At 34.8% G+C, this 19,403-nt stretch overlaps 1 protein-coding gene across 1 annotated transcript in view; it reads right to left on the reverse strand.

Moving 5' to 3' along the window:
• SOX6 (SRY-box transcription factor 6) overlaps positions 1 to 19,403 on the reverse strand; it is a 622,270-nt gene that overhangs the window by 383,104 nt on the left and 219,763 nt on the right. Inside the window, exon 4 of the mRNA XM_073808646.1 lies at positions 4,774 to 5,014. Coding sequence (XP_073664747.1) covers positions 4,774 to 5,010 — 237 coding nt within the window. The 5' untranslated portion in view covers positions 5,011 to 5,014. The remainder of the gene's footprint in view (positions 1 to 4,773; positions 5,015 to 19,403) is intronic.

The following is a 19,403-nucleotide window of genomic DNA, read 5'->3' on the forward strand; positions in this document are numbered from 1 at the left end:
GGGTCCAGTGTGATTATTTCTACCTAATTAGACTAGTAGTTAAAAGCCAAATGCATATAATCCCATTTTGGCTTAAAATATATATCAGTATGAGAATGCATGTAAGTGCACAGGTGCACATGCATGCAAGAGGTCCCACTTAGAATCCTGTCACTTTGGGGATCTTGTAAGAGATACTGTTGGTGTCTAGCCCACATTCCCATAACCTACCCTGGAAGTCACCTGTAAATATCTCCCTATTAGGCAAAAAGTTTCTGTCCTCACACGGGACCATTCTTGGTCCAGGAGCAAGCCTTACCCTTCCGCGTGCCCTGGTCTCATTGACTTCACTTCCTGTTCATTCTTGACTAAATTTCTGCCCACATATATATTACATAACATATTCTCCTCACCCTCTGTGTGAATCTTGTCTTCTTCAGACTCTATGGGAACTCTTCAAAGAATAAACTCCCCAACTGTCCACTCTTCCACTTACCATCAAATTCACCTGCACTACTGCAACAGTTTTCCTAATAGGTGCCCTTGTTTGTGGTTTTATCTCGTGCAATCCATTATGTACACAGCGGCTAATATGATCTTTTAAAAACATAAATCAAATCATGGTAGTCTCTTGCTTAAAATCTTCCAATGGCTTCCTCTTTCACTTGAAGTAAAGTCGAAACACCTCACTGTAGCCTATGATACCCCATAGTATCTGTCATCTGCCTGCCTCCTAGATTTCATCTCGTACCATTCTCTCCCTCACCCATTCCACTGCAGACACTCCATTGTTTCCTATTGCTCAAACACACCAACCAAGAGGTTTCTGCACTTACTATATATTCTAGCTGTGTGTCTTCCCCCAAATTTTTGTATAGTTGTCTCCCTTTCATTATTCAAATCTCAACTCAAATGTCACCTCTTCAAAAAGACCTTCCCTGGTTTGTTTAAAGTAGTCATTCTCAATAACATTTTCTTATTTAATTTTCTTTATTGTACTTACCATTGTCTAAAATTGTCTCACTCTGTGAGGGGATCATTCCTGTCTTATTCACAAGAAAGTCCCTGTGCTTAGAACTTAGTAGGTGCTACACACTCAAGTAATCGTTAGCAGATAATCATCACACACAATATTATATGCTAGCCACTAAATATTACTACAAAATGTTCTTCATGCTTGTTTACATTAAAAAGAATGGTACACTATACATTTTTTGATGAAAAAATTATGTGAATTTATTCCTGTCTAATGAATCAGTTCTAATGGGAGCAAAAACATATTTCAAATAGTGTCAAAATTCCTCTACAAAAAAGGTGCTGGTACACTGGTACCATAATGAAAATAGTAGTGGTTGTACATAGTAAGCAAGGACAGTGAATTCTTATTTACACTAACTTTTCAGCCTTCAAATGGATCTTACCAATTAACATAGCACACTAAATTTAAAATAGAACATTTTGGTGTCCATAATATAAGTAATGGTAATTAAAATCAGAGTCTAAAATTTTTTTATCTTCAATTGGTCTTGGAATGCTGATCTCTAAAATTTCTGTTCTCTAAGTTTCTATTCTCCTTTGCTTATTCCACAATGAATTTTTTCACTCGTTTGAAACTGTATAGTCTCATATTTTGTTGGAGTGCAACATCAAAATAATTAATACAAATTTTAACATCTAAAGATTTTTTTTCTAATCCAGAGGTAGGGATTAGCAGAAATTCTCTGCTTTGTCTTTACCCTGTCTTACAGAAAAGCTCCTCTGTGGTGTTGATATTTCAAAGTAAAACCCTTCCTGAACCCAGTATATAAGAAACTTTTAGTGCCTGTTTCTAACTGTTCATGAGTGAGGGCCATCACAGAAAGCAAATTACAATGGAAACTGAGTTAAGCACTGATAAAATCTCTGTTGTTGTTTTTAGACTTTCTTTTAAATTTTATTTCTCTACGCTGATTTTATGAGGTTCAATTACAGTGCATAACAAATAGGATCCACTGAAGAAAACTAAGTTTCACTTAACTTCATAACAATTATTCCGGATTTAATATTTACTTGAATGTAGAATGAGGCAAAGTGTTTATTAAGTTTTACTCTCGTCACAGTCACCTTACTGCAACACATACACTCAATATATATAGGTTTGCAAGGCTGTCCAGAAACCTAAAATCCTTCTAGTGTTTTCCTTTGCTGTAAAGAAAAATTGGTCAGTGATATGATACTTGCGGTATAAGTCATTACAGGTCTGATGTTACACTTGTTATACATTATTGAATCTATCAAATGAAAAGGGAATTTCCAAATGCAGCTGCTATTTCCCAATTGTTAAATCCTTTTATTATACCATATAAGTACACAGCTGGGAAATACTATAGAGTGGGAGCTAAAGCAAAATATTTTGGCTTCTGGACATTCAGAATACACAAAGGCTCCAGTGCAAAGTAATGTTTGATATCAGAAGACAATGAAAGTTTGAAAACATTTCCAGCAAGTATGATTTCTTTATATTAATATAACATATTTGTAAATTTAAACTATTTTAGACTACCATAAATCCCACTTGTAAATTTGGTAAGCAAATTATTAATACCTATTTTCTGACAAAATTTTAGATCATGAAACTTTGAGAATAACTCACCAAAGCAATTTTGCACTTGCCAATATACAAACTAAATTATACTAAGAAAAATAAGTAAAGAGTGCTCTAAAGAAGTAGAATTTGAACTGTATTATTTCTGCCTCAACCTGTATTTTCCAGTGTAGTTATTCTGATTTGTCCATGAGTATATTTGGCATAAAAGCTAAAATATATCTTGAACCTAACCCTTCTCCCTAGCCCATCTGCCTCCACACTAATCCAAGCCACCATCATCTCTTACCTGGATTTCTGAAATAGCTTCCCAGCAGGTCTTCCTCCTTTCACTCCATCTTCCCCACATCTATTTATATACAGTCACAGAACTATCTTTCTGAAATGTTCTTAAACCCTTCGATGGCTTTCCATTGCACTTAGTATCAAATCTCACTTCCATAATGTTATCTACAAGGTCTCGTCGGATAACTAGCCCCTACCAATCTCTCCAACCATATCTGATGCTATGTCTCACCCTCGCTCATTACACTTCAGCTACAAGAACTATCTTTCATTTTCTGAAACTCAGCTATATTTTTCTCACCTCAGATATTTCATACATGATGTTCCCTCTGCTATTTTTACTCTTTCTTCTATTTTTTGCGTGGTTAGTTCTTATCATCCTTAGGTCAAAGAGGGCATTCCTATCCATCCATTCTAAATGAGGTTTATTTCATTATGTTCTCACATGGCATTATGTTCTTTTTCTTCTTAACACATATCAAATTTTAATTATATTTTTGTGTGTGTATATTTATTTTTGTTCCCTCTCCTAGATATAAGCTCCATGAAGGCATAATCATGCATGTTTTATTTACTAGACAGCCAGTACCCAGCAGAATGCTGGGCACAGAGGAGGTGCACCATAATGATTTGTTGAAATAAAGATAAAACATAGCCCTATTATTTTGCCAAAAAGCCAGTGAGAGTGACTGAATATCTATTTCACCCATGCTATATTGGAGTTATAAAATGAACTGCTTATGTTCAATTAAGAAAACAGACTTTTATCCTTGCTTTATTATACCTTCTCTCTTCCCCCTATGCAAGGAAAACAAATCTTCCAGGGGGTCTAACTGCATAATGATGATCCCCTTTCAACCTAAAGTTAGTCTAGAACAGTATAGTCTAGTCCAATCCCCTATTTCTCAGCTACTGCTTCCGAGTACTAATTGTGCCTGCAGAATCATCTGAAAAAGAAAAATGTCTGCCTCCATAAATTATAAAATTAAATCTTTGAATTGTTTCTGAAACATTAAGCATAGAGCAAGAATTTTAAAATGCTATTAGAGTAAAGGCATTTTTAAATATTACCTTAGTTTTTATTAAGGAACAAATCTTTTCCCCATTCCCCACTTAAAATACTTTTCATTAATTTAGCCAAAAGTTAAGACATGTAAAACAGGGTTTAAAATTCCTAATCTAATAAAATATGTTAAGATTTTGGTCAGTTTTAAATGTTAAAAAAGTTAATATTTTTGCTTTAAACTAGATAAGTAATGTCACTTATTATGGTACCTATTTTGATGGTTACAGGTAGAATTTAACATGGGAAAGCTGGCTAATACACTGCATGTATTGGACATTGTTTTTTCTACCTTTAGGGCAAACTCCTGCAGTTTGATTGAATGATACTCAGGAGCTCTGCATGTCCTTTTGAAATTAATATATATGCACATAAGTGAGAAAAGCTTTATTATAAATCAAGAATTACTGTTAAAAATGATAAATACCTGCATTTCCTCACTGAAAATGTATTCACTATATGACCTCATTCACATAGATATGTTTGCTTATTATAATTTTTCAATATTAATACACAGCCGCACTTTACTGGATCATACTACCTATTTTGTGGTATTATCAAGGTCACCACCTTAAATACAGAGAATCAGAGAATAAAATAACCAAATCTCCCCCGAAATTAAATTAAATATCTTTTGGCAAGTCAACCTAATAATGGACAAAAACAAAACCACAAACGATTTTCCAATTTTTCCCACTAACTAGTATTAATATATTAATAATATACAAGGTGGTCATTTTCAGCGCCTGAACACAAATAACTCTAATGATACGGATTCTGAGCTTTCTCTAAAACACTTATTTGTAATGAGCCCATAATAACAGACATACTTGGTGACAGTGGCCAGATTTTAAAAGCTCACCATTCTTTGCTGAGACGACAGAACACTGTCCCAGTCAGCATCCTGTTGAATGGTATTGACAAGTGTTGGTAGCTCCTCAGAGTGAGGTTTGTTGTGCATTATGGGGTGCAGAGGCAGATGGGAGGCCACATGTTGATCACTGCCCTCTTCCTTTTCCCTTGAGGTCAAATCTTGGGTCATTGCTTCCTCTCCATCAGCTGCACTGGCAAATGGAGAGGTGGCTTGCTTGGAAGACATTCTTCTGCAGAATAAGGAAACAGCATGGATTTTTAAAAGGGCTGTCAATGACAAAAGAATAAACCATCCCTTACATGTGACTAATTCAGGAAAAAAAGAAAGTTCTCTAACTTCAGAAATGTTTATGATCTACTCTAAACCACTGAAAAAGAACTCTTAGCTTATCTGTTCCACTTTCCCTCTTTCCTTTTAACTCAAGCAAACTTCTTCCCAGTAATTGCTGCACATTTTCTTTCTTACCAATCCACAAATGAAATTTTTATGGAATAAGTTTTCATAATGTATAGTATATGTATGTGTGTATTTTTCCTCCCAGTTCTCCCAACTAGATTATTGAGAGTAATTCAGTTGATGGCTAGCAATGAAAAAAAATGAATGAATGAACAGCAAATGAGCCAGTTTGAAGGATAAGTTGAAATTACAAATATCCAAATTTCTCTTATGCTTTATGTAGGAACAAAGGAAGTCTATGTAAGAAAATATAATCAGGAGAGTAAGCAATCTATGATAAAAATCCTAAACAAACTTGGTCCTGACTTCTTAGTTTATACCTTGTATTATGAGTACTAGGCCTAACACTGATTAGTGTCAATCTGATCTTTTTCTAAAGACCTTCAAGCTGTGTCAATTGCTACAAGTAAACTTTTAAGTGACATACTGATTAAGTAGCTGACAATGCTAGATTAGTTTTAAGGCAATTTTGTGACATTTTAATTGAGTATATGAAATAACTATGCTTCTATTTTATATTAGAAAGTACATATAAGATTCAAAGCATTTACTATGAAGAGTAAAATGCCTACTATTCATAATCTTAAAACTCCAAAAACAATTACTGCACATTCTTCTATGTATCCACAAGTAAACATCAACTACACTCAGCACAGTGAAGACAAGGTCTTCATTCTATGCTTTCATATACAATCAGAAAATCATGATTGTTAGACAGAATTTCAAAACTTTTAGAATATCACTTTATCGAAATGATTTTCTTAGAAAAATGTTTAGAAATAAAATCACCAGAAGTTTATAACTTAAAAGAAGAGGCAATTAGGTATATTTTCTAAAACTTTACATTGTTTTTGATTTATAGTACAGTTAGCTCTAAAATTGCTGTGTAACGAAAGGAATAAAATCTCCACCTTAATTGCTCTTTAACATTAATTGATTTCATACTATTTTTTTAAAATGCACAAATCAGTTAACATAGGAAACCACATGAGCATTTTTCAAATTAGCAAATCATTAACTTGCTAGTACTGTTTCTACAGACAAATAAATACTGATTAAAGGGTCTAGAAATCTGAGATTAACAGTTAAATTTACAAATCTGTCACATGCTTTCATGAATATTGCAGTGAAGGAAATATCAAGTGCAAAGAAAAATAATTAAGTTAATTCCAATTTAAACAGTAGTTTTTATGTAGCAGCCCATGTTTCACATAGGATTTAACAGCTAATGCTAAATTTCTCACAATTAATGAGGGGGCTCAGATTTAGTATCCTACAGTGAAAAAAATTAATGTAAGATCAGCTAATCTAATTATGCACAGTTCTAAATAAAAGTATTACGGGCTTTTGAAGTACTTTGAAACACATTAAAATGCTGATACCTACTTACAATAATCATTCTACAAATAATAAAAATTTAATCTACTAGATTTGATACTAGAAAATAATATGGAGAAAAAAAGTACAGAAGTATGTCTATGTTTTCTTTGAGGAGAAAGAAAAATGTTCTAATGAGTACTTTATCAAAGAATTAGATAAGTATATCCTTGACTAATTTCTATCAATAATGACAAATGGAGAAATGCATATAAACTTACAGAAAATGATACCAAATGATGTTTCTTGTAATACAGGAATCATCTAGAACTTACTTCATTAGCCTCATAAATACTATAGTAAAACCAGGCAAATTATAACTCTTTTGCAAATTTATCAAGAGCTTGCCATTAACAAGAAGAGTGTTTTCATAGTTCAGATAATAACAGTACCAATAATGTAATCATTCACATTAAAGACAAAAGAATGAATTTACTGCTGCTTTTTAAAACAGCTAAATACAATTGAAAGTCATAATCCAAAACTCAGAGTGACTTTAGTTCCCCAACAAACGTCCTCTTATTATAAAGTGACTTGGCTCCTTCCAATAGCAATATCTGTGATTGTTGGTTTAGTATAAATTAATCACAACACAAAACCCAAAATGAAAAGTCTCTTAAGAATAATTTCAACTATAAACTGCACCAATGAACAATAGTGCACAATCCTAATTAAACACAACCATGCAGCTGTAAAAATAGACTAAAGCTGTCCAAAGCTATGGGTTGAGTTTAAAGGCTGGTTTGTTAGAGTGTTTTCTTAAGGAAGGCTGGGCCCTCTGTCTTAATCAGCCAATAAATTACTTCCTGCAATTACATTAAATAGAAAATTATTTTCAAATGGGGAGTGTTAATTGAAAATCAAAATTCAGAGGGAAGTTTAGAAATTACACACTGAATACAATTAGTGAGGAAAGGCTTCACCTCTACTTCATCAACAGTCTTCTGGTGATTCCTCCAGTGACCATTCAGGAAAGCTACCAATTTATAACATCACACATTTTGTCTTTTATTTTGCACCTACAAATACAAATGTGTACCAAGGTTTCAAATAAAAGATAGGCTGCCAAAAAAAAGCAATATTAAATCTGACTGTTCATCCTCAGTTCACATCATCATTAAGGGACAAGAAGAGGGGAAAGGTAAGACAATAATACTTAAAAACCAAGGAAGGCATACTCAACTTCAAAATCCCTCCCTTTAGCAAAGGAATTAACGTTTTTTTGTTCCAAGAATACTTTTCCATATCATATTTAATTTAATTTCTTGTGTTTCCTTTAGTTCTCAATATGTCGTTAGCAGAAAAAAAGGTGACTCTTTTTCTTTTAGCTAGGTATTGCCCCCCTGTAGACATTTCCTTTTGATAAAATTGTTGGGCTTCTTTCAGGTTTGTTTTTTATTGATGGTTTTGTTGTAGTTTTTTGTTTCGGATGGTGATTTTCTTGCATTTTTTTTTTTCTTTTTTTTTTTGCGGTACGCAGGCCTCTCACTGTTGTGGCCTCTCCCGTTGCGGAGCACAGGCTCCAGACGCGCAGGCTCGGCGGCCATGCCTCACGGGCCTAGCCGCTCCGCGGCATGTGGGATCTTCCCGGACCGGGGCACGAACCCGTGTTCCCTGCATCAGCAGGCAGACTCTCAACCACTGTGCCACCAGGGAAGCCCTGTTGCATTTTTAAAAGGAAAATGTGCACAAATTCTTTTCAATGCAGTTTTAAGTGTCTTGGATTTACTGATTATTAGGTTCAATTTACTGATTATTTTTTGCAAAATTATTTGTTATAGAATCCTTCAATTTACTGATTACATCCTCATTCATTTCACTACTTCTTTACTTTAGCTTTCCCTTTTACTAGACCAACTAAACTGTATTCTAGAAGTTGCAAAGATACTTGACTTTTGGTAATACCTTTACCTAGCATGGTAGTCATTGCACCATGGCTACTCTCCTACAAAAACTCATAAATCAAATATGCACTTGCTTTAATGATTTAAAATATCACATGGGATGCTTACTTTTATTTTTAATCCTCATGTTAGTAATTTTTCATTACAAAAACTTTCACTCCCAGTGTATTAGAACAGTATCTTACTTTAGCTGCTGCCATATACAACTAATAAGCAAAAGAATTAAAATCCTTGTGAAAACGGTCAATTTCTATGTGACTTAACTTTGTTTTATTTTTGCACTATTATAACTTAAAAATCATTCAAATGAATTGTTTTTTTAATTTGTATTAAAAAAAAAATCTCCCTAGTTATACCCCTTGAAAACAGGGGTTTATAATGGAAGTGCTGACACAACCCTAACTAAAGCAGCGCAAATGTTGCCGCTATAATACACAAAATCAAGTTCTATTATTCTAAACTATCCTCGCTCATGGGATTTTTCTTTACTGTGCTCCCAGCCAAACTGCTGAAGCATGAAAAATTTAAATGCAATCAAATGCGCCCAATTCTACTTTACCAGAACAAGTGTCTACAGTGGTACAATCTTAAAAGGAGATGCAACAGATTTGTTTGGTGTTTTTTTTAACTGTTTATTTATAATACAGTGCATTGGAGATAAAATAAAAGAGGAAATTACACTCACATGGTACCAGTGTATTGACTACACAGAGTACATTATAATCAGAGAGAAAAACTACATTGTCAACTTATCACATTGGTTAAACAAGATGGTTTTCTGGGGCATAGCTATTATCAAGTAAAACCTCCAAAGAGAATAACATATCTTTGGACACATAAAACTAAATTCCCATCATGTGTTCCCGAGTTTGAAATGTCTCTGCCCAGCAGATCAAGTGAATTCCCAGGATGCCAGCCGTTGGGAAGAACTTCAGGGCTTAGGACTTTTGAAAATGAGATTGTAGGAGATAAAGTCTCCAGTAAGTGATAAAGTTTTCTAGGAAGCCAGTAGTAGTACCTCTAGGAAGATTATAATTATTTTACTCCAAAACCCCAGTATAAAAGCTGAATGTTTAGACCATTACCAACCTACGCAGACGGTAAATTTCCTTTATGTTCTTTAACAAGAAATCAAGATTAGCTGGTCCAAGACTTGATAAAATGATGAGGACTGGATATCTACACATTAAGTCCTCTATCTCAGAAAAACCTTATTTTCTAGAACTTTAAATCTTTCTTATTTTTTTTTAAATCTTTCTTATTTGATGGTGTTATTTAAAAAAGAAAAAACAGTTATTTTTATGTCTAAAAGTCAGGATTTTTTAAAACAACTTTCTCATAAGGCATAGTCACTTGAAATTAATTTTTTTTTTTCTTTACCATTGCTTGGAAGGAATTCACCTCAAAACTATCATTTGGGACTGACATGATTATCCAAAGGAGCCACTGAATTTATTACAACAATATTTTTAACCTGTTTTTTCAAATGTTTTCATTACTTCTGAGATTATTATCAAATGGCATTCACTTTTTACGTGTGCTACATTTACTCAAAAGAAGCCCTGTTTTTAACATAAAGCAACATTTTAATAGTTGGTTTACTTAAAGAAAAAATTAAAATTTCAGGCCAACATTCACATTTCTTTTTGCAACTCAGCCCCAGGCTACCAAGGTAGACTTATTTCAGTCAGGTAGTTCACTGTTAATTTAATGCTGCAATTGATCTGATACTGAGAAATAAACAAATAATTTTCCAAAAATGTAACACAGTGCCTCTCATTTTAAGGAGCATGAGTAACATATATGTTCAGCTGCCAAAATGCACAATATCCAGGAACCCCTACAAAGGACGCCAGGCCACCCAGCCTAGGGTAAAGAATGATTTTAAAACCCTCTTCCTGTACCTCTAATTCCCACGTTTAAGTATTGGGGGGAGGGTGGACAGGCAGGGGGAGGGACCCTTATTTCAGACATTAAAATGAAGATAACCCTTTTAAAACTTTTCCTGCTTCATTCAGGTAAAGCCTGAGGGTTGTTATTGATTCTTGTACTGTTTTATCCAGCGCTACCGCCTGTCCCTCACTCCACCTCCAATCTTCCCTAGGCTTCTGCCAGGTTTTTCTCTCTCTTCTATCTCTTTAATAAGCAAACAAGAAAATTCCATGAAAAAGAAGCTTATAAGCTTTCAGAGTTACCTTGGAGAGTTATAAACCTATCTTTTAAAGTCTGTAGTGGCTCTTTCAGAGTATATATGGTAACGTATACAGACAATATCTGTTAGAAGAAAACTCATTGATTTGAGTTAGTTGTCAAATCAGTAGTGATGAGGGAAATGAAATACACTGGAGCCCTTGAAGTATGTCTAAGAAAGGGCTTAAATTAATGGATTTTGACTTATTTAAGGCTTCTAATTTTTCACACCAAAGTTCCAAAACTATATTCAAAGGCCTTCTGAGGTTCTTACAAAACAGGGACTACCTGGAACAGATTCTTCTCAAGTCATCAAAAGTTTGTGTTTCTAGAGTTTATATTTAGCTGACAATATTGCTGTCACTTTATATAGCTTAAGACTGTTCTTTGGACTAGAGCTCATATGTCTTGGAATGCTTTGACTCATGAATTGTTTCTCCTGATAATGTTACATCACGTAACCATCTCTGTCTAATTGGTTAGTATCTGCTGGAGGAGGCAGGCAACCAGCCTAATGACTGGCCTGCCTGACTGACTGCCTATGGAAAACCTATAATTATTACATGTGTCTCTGAGTATCCAGTTTCTTCCTGGGATCAAAACAACTTGCCTTCATGTCACCTCTATCTGTACTTTTTGCTTGATAGCAACAATACTGAATTTTTCCCAAAGCTTATCTACCAGTAACTTGTTGAGATCTTTGCTTTGGAAAGCCAGGCCCAGAATATTTAAATAAAACCAGTCACCCAACAATAAGAGCAAAACCAAACAATGGCTACTATAAATACACACTAACTAAGAGGATTTTAATCAAGCACAATGACTTTATAACTCAAATGAAAGACTTCTATGCGGCTTGAGTGAAAGAAAGCTGTCTAAAATAATAGCAGAATGAATTTATTGATATAGATTCACTTTGAATCTCCTCTTCACATGAAATGAGAACCATAATTTTTAAAGTGAATATCAAACATGTCTTTGTCAGCTTAAAACCAATCCACAAATATGGAAGCCCAATATGGATATCGTATCCAATTATCAATAAATATTATAAGCCAGGACAATAACTTCTCAGAGAGAAAGGGTAGGTAGGAAGCTGTCACTATACTTTTCCATTCTCATCTCTATTTCCACTTTTTAATATTGCCAGAAAAAAGAGAAAAATGAAAATTTATACTGTATGAATAGTTTCAAAAAATGAAAGCTCACACATCGTGCCAGTGAGCAAAATTATATAAAGAAGCTAATCTCTGAGGTTCTCCTTTAGCTAAATAAAGCGAGCCAGCAATTTCTCTCTTTCATGTAATGAAATAAGGTATAAATTTCAGGTTCTTATCAAATAAGAGGAGGAGGACCAGGAAGAAGAGGAATGGGGAGGGGAACAGGAGAGGCTGGGGAAGGAGAGGAGAAGGGGGAGGGACGAAGGGGAAAGGGAAGAGAGAAACAGCCGTGGCTTTGCAGTTCATTTTCAGTTTGTCTACTTAATGAAAACCTCATTGTACAACCCTGAAAACCATTTCCAGCAGGCAAAGTATTTCTGATTCAGCAGAGGTTACACAAGCATCAAAGCAGTTAAATATAGGTGCCAAGCCACATTGCCAGGAGCTCTTAGTACTGTGAGTTAGTGTTACCTGACGACAGCTTAGTGAATATAAAATTACTTGTTTCTCCAAATGAAGACAATCAAATTGCCACCTTCCATTGTAATAATGCACAACTAGTGATCAGCAAAGTGCAAACATAATTACCATGAAGAAAACAAAAAATCAAATCTCTCTACAGAGTAAACACATCTATCTGGCTTCCCCCAAAAAGGAGTGCATTTCAATGCTGAATGCTGTGATGCAATCTTTGTTATTTAACAAGACTTATTAGTCTTACAGTAAATTAAAATGGAAAACAACAAGAAAGGCCAATTAACAAAAAGTGAATACAAATACCAATAAGAGTACTACAACTTTCCAGACAGAGTATAAGGCCTACAAATTGTATCACTGCCATTTGACCTGATAATGTTAAGTGTATGTCAGCAGCACCACCATTATAAAAACTACGCTTTCAGAGACTTCTTTCTAGCTTAGAAACCTTTCAGCAGGTCGAAAAAGACAGGTATTATCCAAGCTCAAAAGCTTTTATCTTAACTTTTCCTTAAAAGAAAAAAGTTATGCCTTATTGTCTTCTAAAGTGACCTGGATTTTTGAGGTTGAAAATTCACCTCACAAAATTGATTTATTATCTCTATCCAAGTTTAGAAAAATAACCAAGCATAGGCTACATGTCCACAGCTTTTATTACTGAGACACTCAGCATCTGGAATTCCTATCCAAATGTGGTGGCCAGGCTGGGCCGCTATGAAAGTGATTTCAGTAACCCATAGCTGGGTTAGTATTAAAGACCTAAAAATTTGACATGGTTTTCCCATACGCTGAAGATTTATAAGTAATCTATATAAATATAGATGTTGCTCCAATCAAACTGCTTTCTTAAAAGCTCTCTTACTAAAGTGATTTTCTATCTATCTAACTCAAAATTTAAAACACTCAGATTTACATCATACCTTCCAATACGGCAAAAACTATCTTTCCCATTTCAAAACACTCCTAACATAGGGGTTTTCTTCTTTCACCAATAATGTCTTCCTTTTCATTAAAATATGCTCAACATTGCTAATTATTAGAAAAATGCATATCAAAACTACAACGAGGTATCACCTCACACTGGTCAGAATGGTTATCATCAAAACGTCTACAAATAATAAATGCTGGAGTGGGTGTGGAGAAAACAGAACCCTCCTACACTGTTGGTAGAAATGTAAATTGGTGCAGCCACTATGCAGAACAGGATGGAGTTTCCTTAAAAGAGTAAAAATAGAGCTACCATATGATGCAGCAATCCCACTCCTGGGCATATATCCAGAAAAGACAAAGACTCTAATTCAAAAAGATACACGCACCCCAATGTTCACTGCAGTACTATTTATAATAGCCAAGACATGAAAGCAACCTAAATGTCCATCAACAGATGAATGGCTAAAGAAGATTTGGTACATATATACAATGGAATATTACTCAGCCATAGAAAAGAATGGAATAATGCCATTTGCAGCAACATGGATGGACTTGGAGATTATCATACTAAGTGAAGTAAGTCAGACAGAGAAAGACAAATATCATATAATATCACTTATATGTCAAATCTTAAAAAATGATACAAATGAACTTATTTACAAAGCAGAAATATATATTTCAATTAAAAAATTTAAAAAATAATGTACCCCTTTTTATCAGAAAGGTATCTTACAGATAATACCTGATATTCCATTTTTACCTGATATCTCTATTCTAAATAATTTCATTTAGAATCCTCTAACTCAAAAATGGACCAGTTGGGGCTTCCCTGGTGGCGCAGTGGTTGAGAGTTCGCCTGCCGATGCAGAGGACACGGGTTCGTGCCCCAGTCTGGGAAGATCCCACATGCCGTGGAGTGGCTGGGCCCATGAGCCATGGCTGCTGAGCCTGCACGTCCGGAGGCTGTGCTCCGCAACGGGAGAGGCCACAACAGTGAGAGGCCCGCGTACCACAAAAAAAAAAAAAAAAAAAGGACCAGTTGAAGGAGAAGGGGTAGCACAGCAAAGAATGAAAGTGCAATGAATTAGGGACCATCAACAACATAAGATTCCCTGAGCTTGAATATCAGCATTTAAAATCAGACATTTGCAATCAGATAGATCATTCCTTTGAAGGATGCTTTCATCCTTTATAAACCTGAAATGGCCAGTCTTACATTGCATTCCTATTCCACCATTCCTCCATTTTATTAGGAAAGAGTGGAGGAAAGGGAGAGATGAAGGTACTGGGTTGACTTTGTGGCAAAATCAAAAGCAGAATAAGGACAGGAGAAACAGGAGAAAGGGAAAGTCTAAAGTCTAGTGCACGTTTTATTGTGATTTGAAATAAATTTCATATCATTAAGAGAAGTCTGCATGTGAGGAATAAGATAGTTTTAAAGGAAAGATCTTTTTCCTTCACCTTGCCAAAAAAGTTTTTTCCCTGAAGGACCTTACTTATAAGCTTAACACAATAAAAACCCCCCTACAAGGGTGGGGGCTGGTGATGGTGGTGGCAAACAGTATTTTTTTAACTTCAATGATGAGTAATTTAATATGTTCCTAAAATTATGATCCTACAGAACATTCCTTACAATATAGTAATAATAAAAAGTGTCCACAAAAAGAGAAAAGGAAACCTATTGTCAGAAAATTTCTTCCAGACCCAGGGAGATAAATGCTTGTGTAAATATTATCAAAAGCTTATGGCAAGTGGAAGAACAACAGAAAACATTCATAGATTTTGGGTTTTTTTTTTTAAGTTTATTCTATATGTTCCATGAAGATAGGGATTATGTCTGTCTTGTTCATTACTGGGTCCCCAGTGAGCAGCATAGTGTACAACACATCGTAGATAATTGATAATGTTGGGGAAAAAAGAGTGAAGAAAAATTAGGGAGGGAGAGATGAGCAAATAGCTTATTTTTTTTAAATTAAGGTGAATAGATAATCATAGAAAATGCCACTCACATGTTAATGCTGCCAACCTAAACATTATTCTTTCTCTATATTCTTTTTACCAAAATCTCATTCCTTAACATCTAAATCATTATTTTTATATCTAGATCCCCAACAATGAGCTCTCTTTCACCTCCCTGAAATACAACAGCCCTCAAATGACTGCTAGAAAAGTACATCAAGATTATACCAAGATATACTTTGCTATGTCATACTCAACAAAACAAAATTGGATTCATCATTTTCCTCAACACCCTCCCTCATCCATTCACACCCAGAGGAGTATCATGCCCAGCATGATCCAAGTTCAAAACATGAACCCTACATCCATCTCCTCTTTTTTATCCTTGCTCCTCATTGCCAGCCTGTCATTAAGCTCCATCAACACTTTCTTAATAATGTTTTCACGCTCACACCTTCTTACCACACTCATAATCACCTTAGTACAGGGCTTTATTATACTTCATACCTAGACTCTTGCAACAGACTGTAAACTGATTTCCCTAATTTCAGCATCTCCAGCTCAAAATCAATCTTACTGCCACTCCTATTATCAGGCCACTCTCTTGCTCGAGAAAAATCAGTGGCTCTCCCCTGATGACAGAAAAAGTCCAAACTCCTGACTATGGCATTCAAGGCCCTCCATCCAGATCCAATCAATCTTTCTAAACTTATCTTCTAGTAGTCTACACTTTAACCTTCTACTCCACTAGACTGATATACTCGGACTTCACTTATTGCTGCCCCCCAGACTTTGCTCTGCCTGTCTCTCCCTATTTCCCTCGCCTTCCTTTCTTATCACTAGGAAACCAACTGAGCCTATTCCAGGTAACTAGGTCCACCCTTCTAATCACTTCTAATAAGTGCTCTGAAATTTTATTTTTTATATAACTCATTCAACACAACGCATACTATCTTACACAATCTTTTTAAAATATATGCTATAATTATATGTTTATATGTAATCCCAACCAGATTACAAACTTTTCAAGGGCAAGAATAAAATACTAGGCTTCTCTGTATTCCCACAGCACCTAGTACAATATTTTGCACAAAGAAAACACTCAATAAATATTTGCCTAATTACTTAAATTTTATTAAATGAATAGGCAGAATTAAAATTAAGATATTATACTTAACCAGAGGATTTAAAGTAAAACTTCTAGATCTCTGTGCATAACTTGGTTTTTCAGGGCTGTCTCCTCTTCCCCCACCCTCTGGCCAATTAAATTCAGTTCATACTTTAAATGTTTTACATATTATGGAAAAAAACAAAAACAACAAATCATCAATCTATGTTGTTAGAAACATTCAAAAGATGGATAGATGGACAGACAAACAAACAGCTATGGATGGATGGATAGATGTTGGAGAGATGGTTGAAAAGATACAGAAATAGTATTTGCTAGACGTTTAGAAAGTACCAATCCCTATGCTGAGCACTGCTACATGTATTATCTCACTTAGTTCTCAAAACAATTATAGGAGTTAGATAATGTACATTATCCCTCTTTTACAGAAAAGGAAATCAAGGCACAAAATTTTGTATTTAAAAAAAATATTAAGACTTGCCTACGGTCATATCTAATTAATAAAGAAGGCAAAATTTGAACTCAGATGGTCTAACTCCAGGGCAGATGCTATTACAATTAAAGGTAACTGATAGTAAATCTAAATTAAATGAATTAACTATTTTCAATTATCATCTGAATTTTTCTTTATTAGTTCATATACTTCCTATAGAATTTTATTTTTAATATTCCGGTTGGATATACTAGATACTCATTTAATCTAAACATTAAAGAATTTTCTGTCTTCATTTTTCCCTTTTTCCTTCCTTTCTACTTCTAGGATTTGAGGTATTTAATTACTGGTTAACAACTATAAAAGGAGATGGGGAAGCAGAAAGGAGAACAGGTGACCTTCTAACCAATCCATTTGACTCTCTGACAGTTTGACAACAAAACTGGTTACAGAAGTAGTTAAATCTATTGGCACACAAGTCTTAAAGGTTCACTGTAGTTTTCATACAGTAAATTTTTTGGTCATTAACTATCCATGCTTGCCCTGGCATGTTTTTTCTGGGTAGCCTAGATGATCAGCAGTTAACTATATTCTTATACAGACAATCGTGACATAAAACAAGGATGTCACTTCCCATTCATTTCAAAGTCCAGAGAGGTATGAGATCCAATTTCTACCTTACAGCTCTTACCAGAAAAGCCATACCAGAAGCATCATATACAACCGGAGCTGTTTCACTACAAAAGTAGGTGTTGAGGACAGCCTTGAGGGAAAATGAGATGAAGTACTTGAGCAGTATATATTTAACACACCACCCATCTAGAATTCATTTCAGGGAATGCAGAGTTAATTTAAATATCCTCTTAAAATCTGACAACCATATAACATTACATACACCCTAACTTCTGGGAGAAAAAACAGAAAAAGTCCATACCCAAGGGCATTCATTTTTATAAATTGTAATTCTCTGTGAAAGTTGAAGAAAGGTTTTCACTACCAACTGAAATTTCCACATTTTTTATATACACCAAACAGTCAAGATTCACAAATAAAGTGCTGCTATCTTGTATTTTTCCCTCATTACCTCCACCACCCCTCCCCATTCCTTACAGGTATTTGCTTGAAGTTTCTCATTTGCATTTGCTGGTAACATATTATCATAAACAGCTCCAGGAGATGAGAATCCAATTGTTTCCATGAATCATTGCACAGAATTGTTTGAGTTATCATTATAGAAGACAAGTATGACTACCCACTGTCTTGCACACCAAGGGATTCTTTACTAAGTACCTATATGCACACCTATCAAGCCACAGAAGTTCTAGTTTTCCTAAGCTTAGTTATGGTGGAAAAAATCCGCATTATTTATCCAGCTTTGTTTTTTCTTCTCATATAAGCACCGCCTCACAATTTCCCAAAATAGAAACACTTTTACATGTCTCATCTATTAATTTTTTAATTTCTTCAAAAGTAAATCTTTTATTTGCATCCATGGTGCCTAGAACTGGAAAACTGCTACCAGTCTTAACATAATCTGCTGTCAGAAGGAAAAGTGTGGATTTGTAAAAAAGTTTAGAGCAGGGATTTAAATCCCAGACCTCTCATTTACTAGATCTGTGAACTTGACAAGTTACTTAACTCTCTGAGAGTCCCTGTCCCCATATGTAAAATTAGAGACAACACATCTTCCTGAAGATTAAATTAATATATTATAAGTACTACTTAGCATTTGGTAGGTATTAAATCAACAGTAACTTCCTTTAAATAAAAGTGCACAGAAAAATAGTTTGACTCAAACAAAAATTCTTAAAGAAAGAGATTCTGAATTTTTACAAATCACAGTAAATAAAATTTCCATGGAATACTTTTCCAGTGGCAATATACCCATGACCCAAAGCTAAGTGGGCCAGAGACTAGGACTATGTCAACAGGGTAAAATACATAGAAAACTATTTCCCAAAAGGGGTAGGCTTGAGAGTGAATCACTCACATAGAAGAAACCAAGCATACAACATCTGCTGCTGAGAACTGTATTTGTGAGGATAACAGAGTCCTGGACTCTAGGTACCCATTCAGACCGCCTGCTATTAACTTTTTTCCTTGATTTTCAACCAAAGCAGCCCCAACTTTTCAAGATTGTACCCCTTTTCTCAGAATTAATTTTTAAACAGAAGCAGCATTTCAGTATACTTTAATTTGACAATAAACAAAAAGTCTAAAATACTCTATCCTATGAAATGCACCAATACCTTTCAAAGCTTGCTTATTTGCTTTTCTATTTGAGAAATAGATGGATCAGTAATCCCTGGTCCCAAACTTTAAATGTTTAAAAGTGTTTCTTGTTTCACTCCATTTCGCATTTCTAAATCAGGTCTAAAATCAAGTTCCTACTAGTGTGCTACCCCAGCACATCCTCACGAGCTAAGAAAACAGCTTACCTTAAAGTTCCCCTCTCATCACAATTTACTTTAGAAAATCAACTTGAGGGGTCACAGATATGCTAGCCTGACTGTTTGGCATTTTAGTGAATTCATTACCACAAAATAGGTATTCTTAACTGTACCACAGCTCAAAAAGATGACAGGCACTAGTCTACTCCACAT

Source organism: Tursiops truncatus, chromosome 8 (genome assembly GCF_011762595.2).
Source record: "Tursiops truncatus isolate mTurTru1 chromosome 8, mTurTru1.mat.Y, whole genome shotgun sequence".
Classification (NCBI taxonomy): Eukaryota; Metazoa; Chordata; class Mammalia; order Artiodactyla; family Delphinidae; genus Tursiops; species Tursiops truncatus.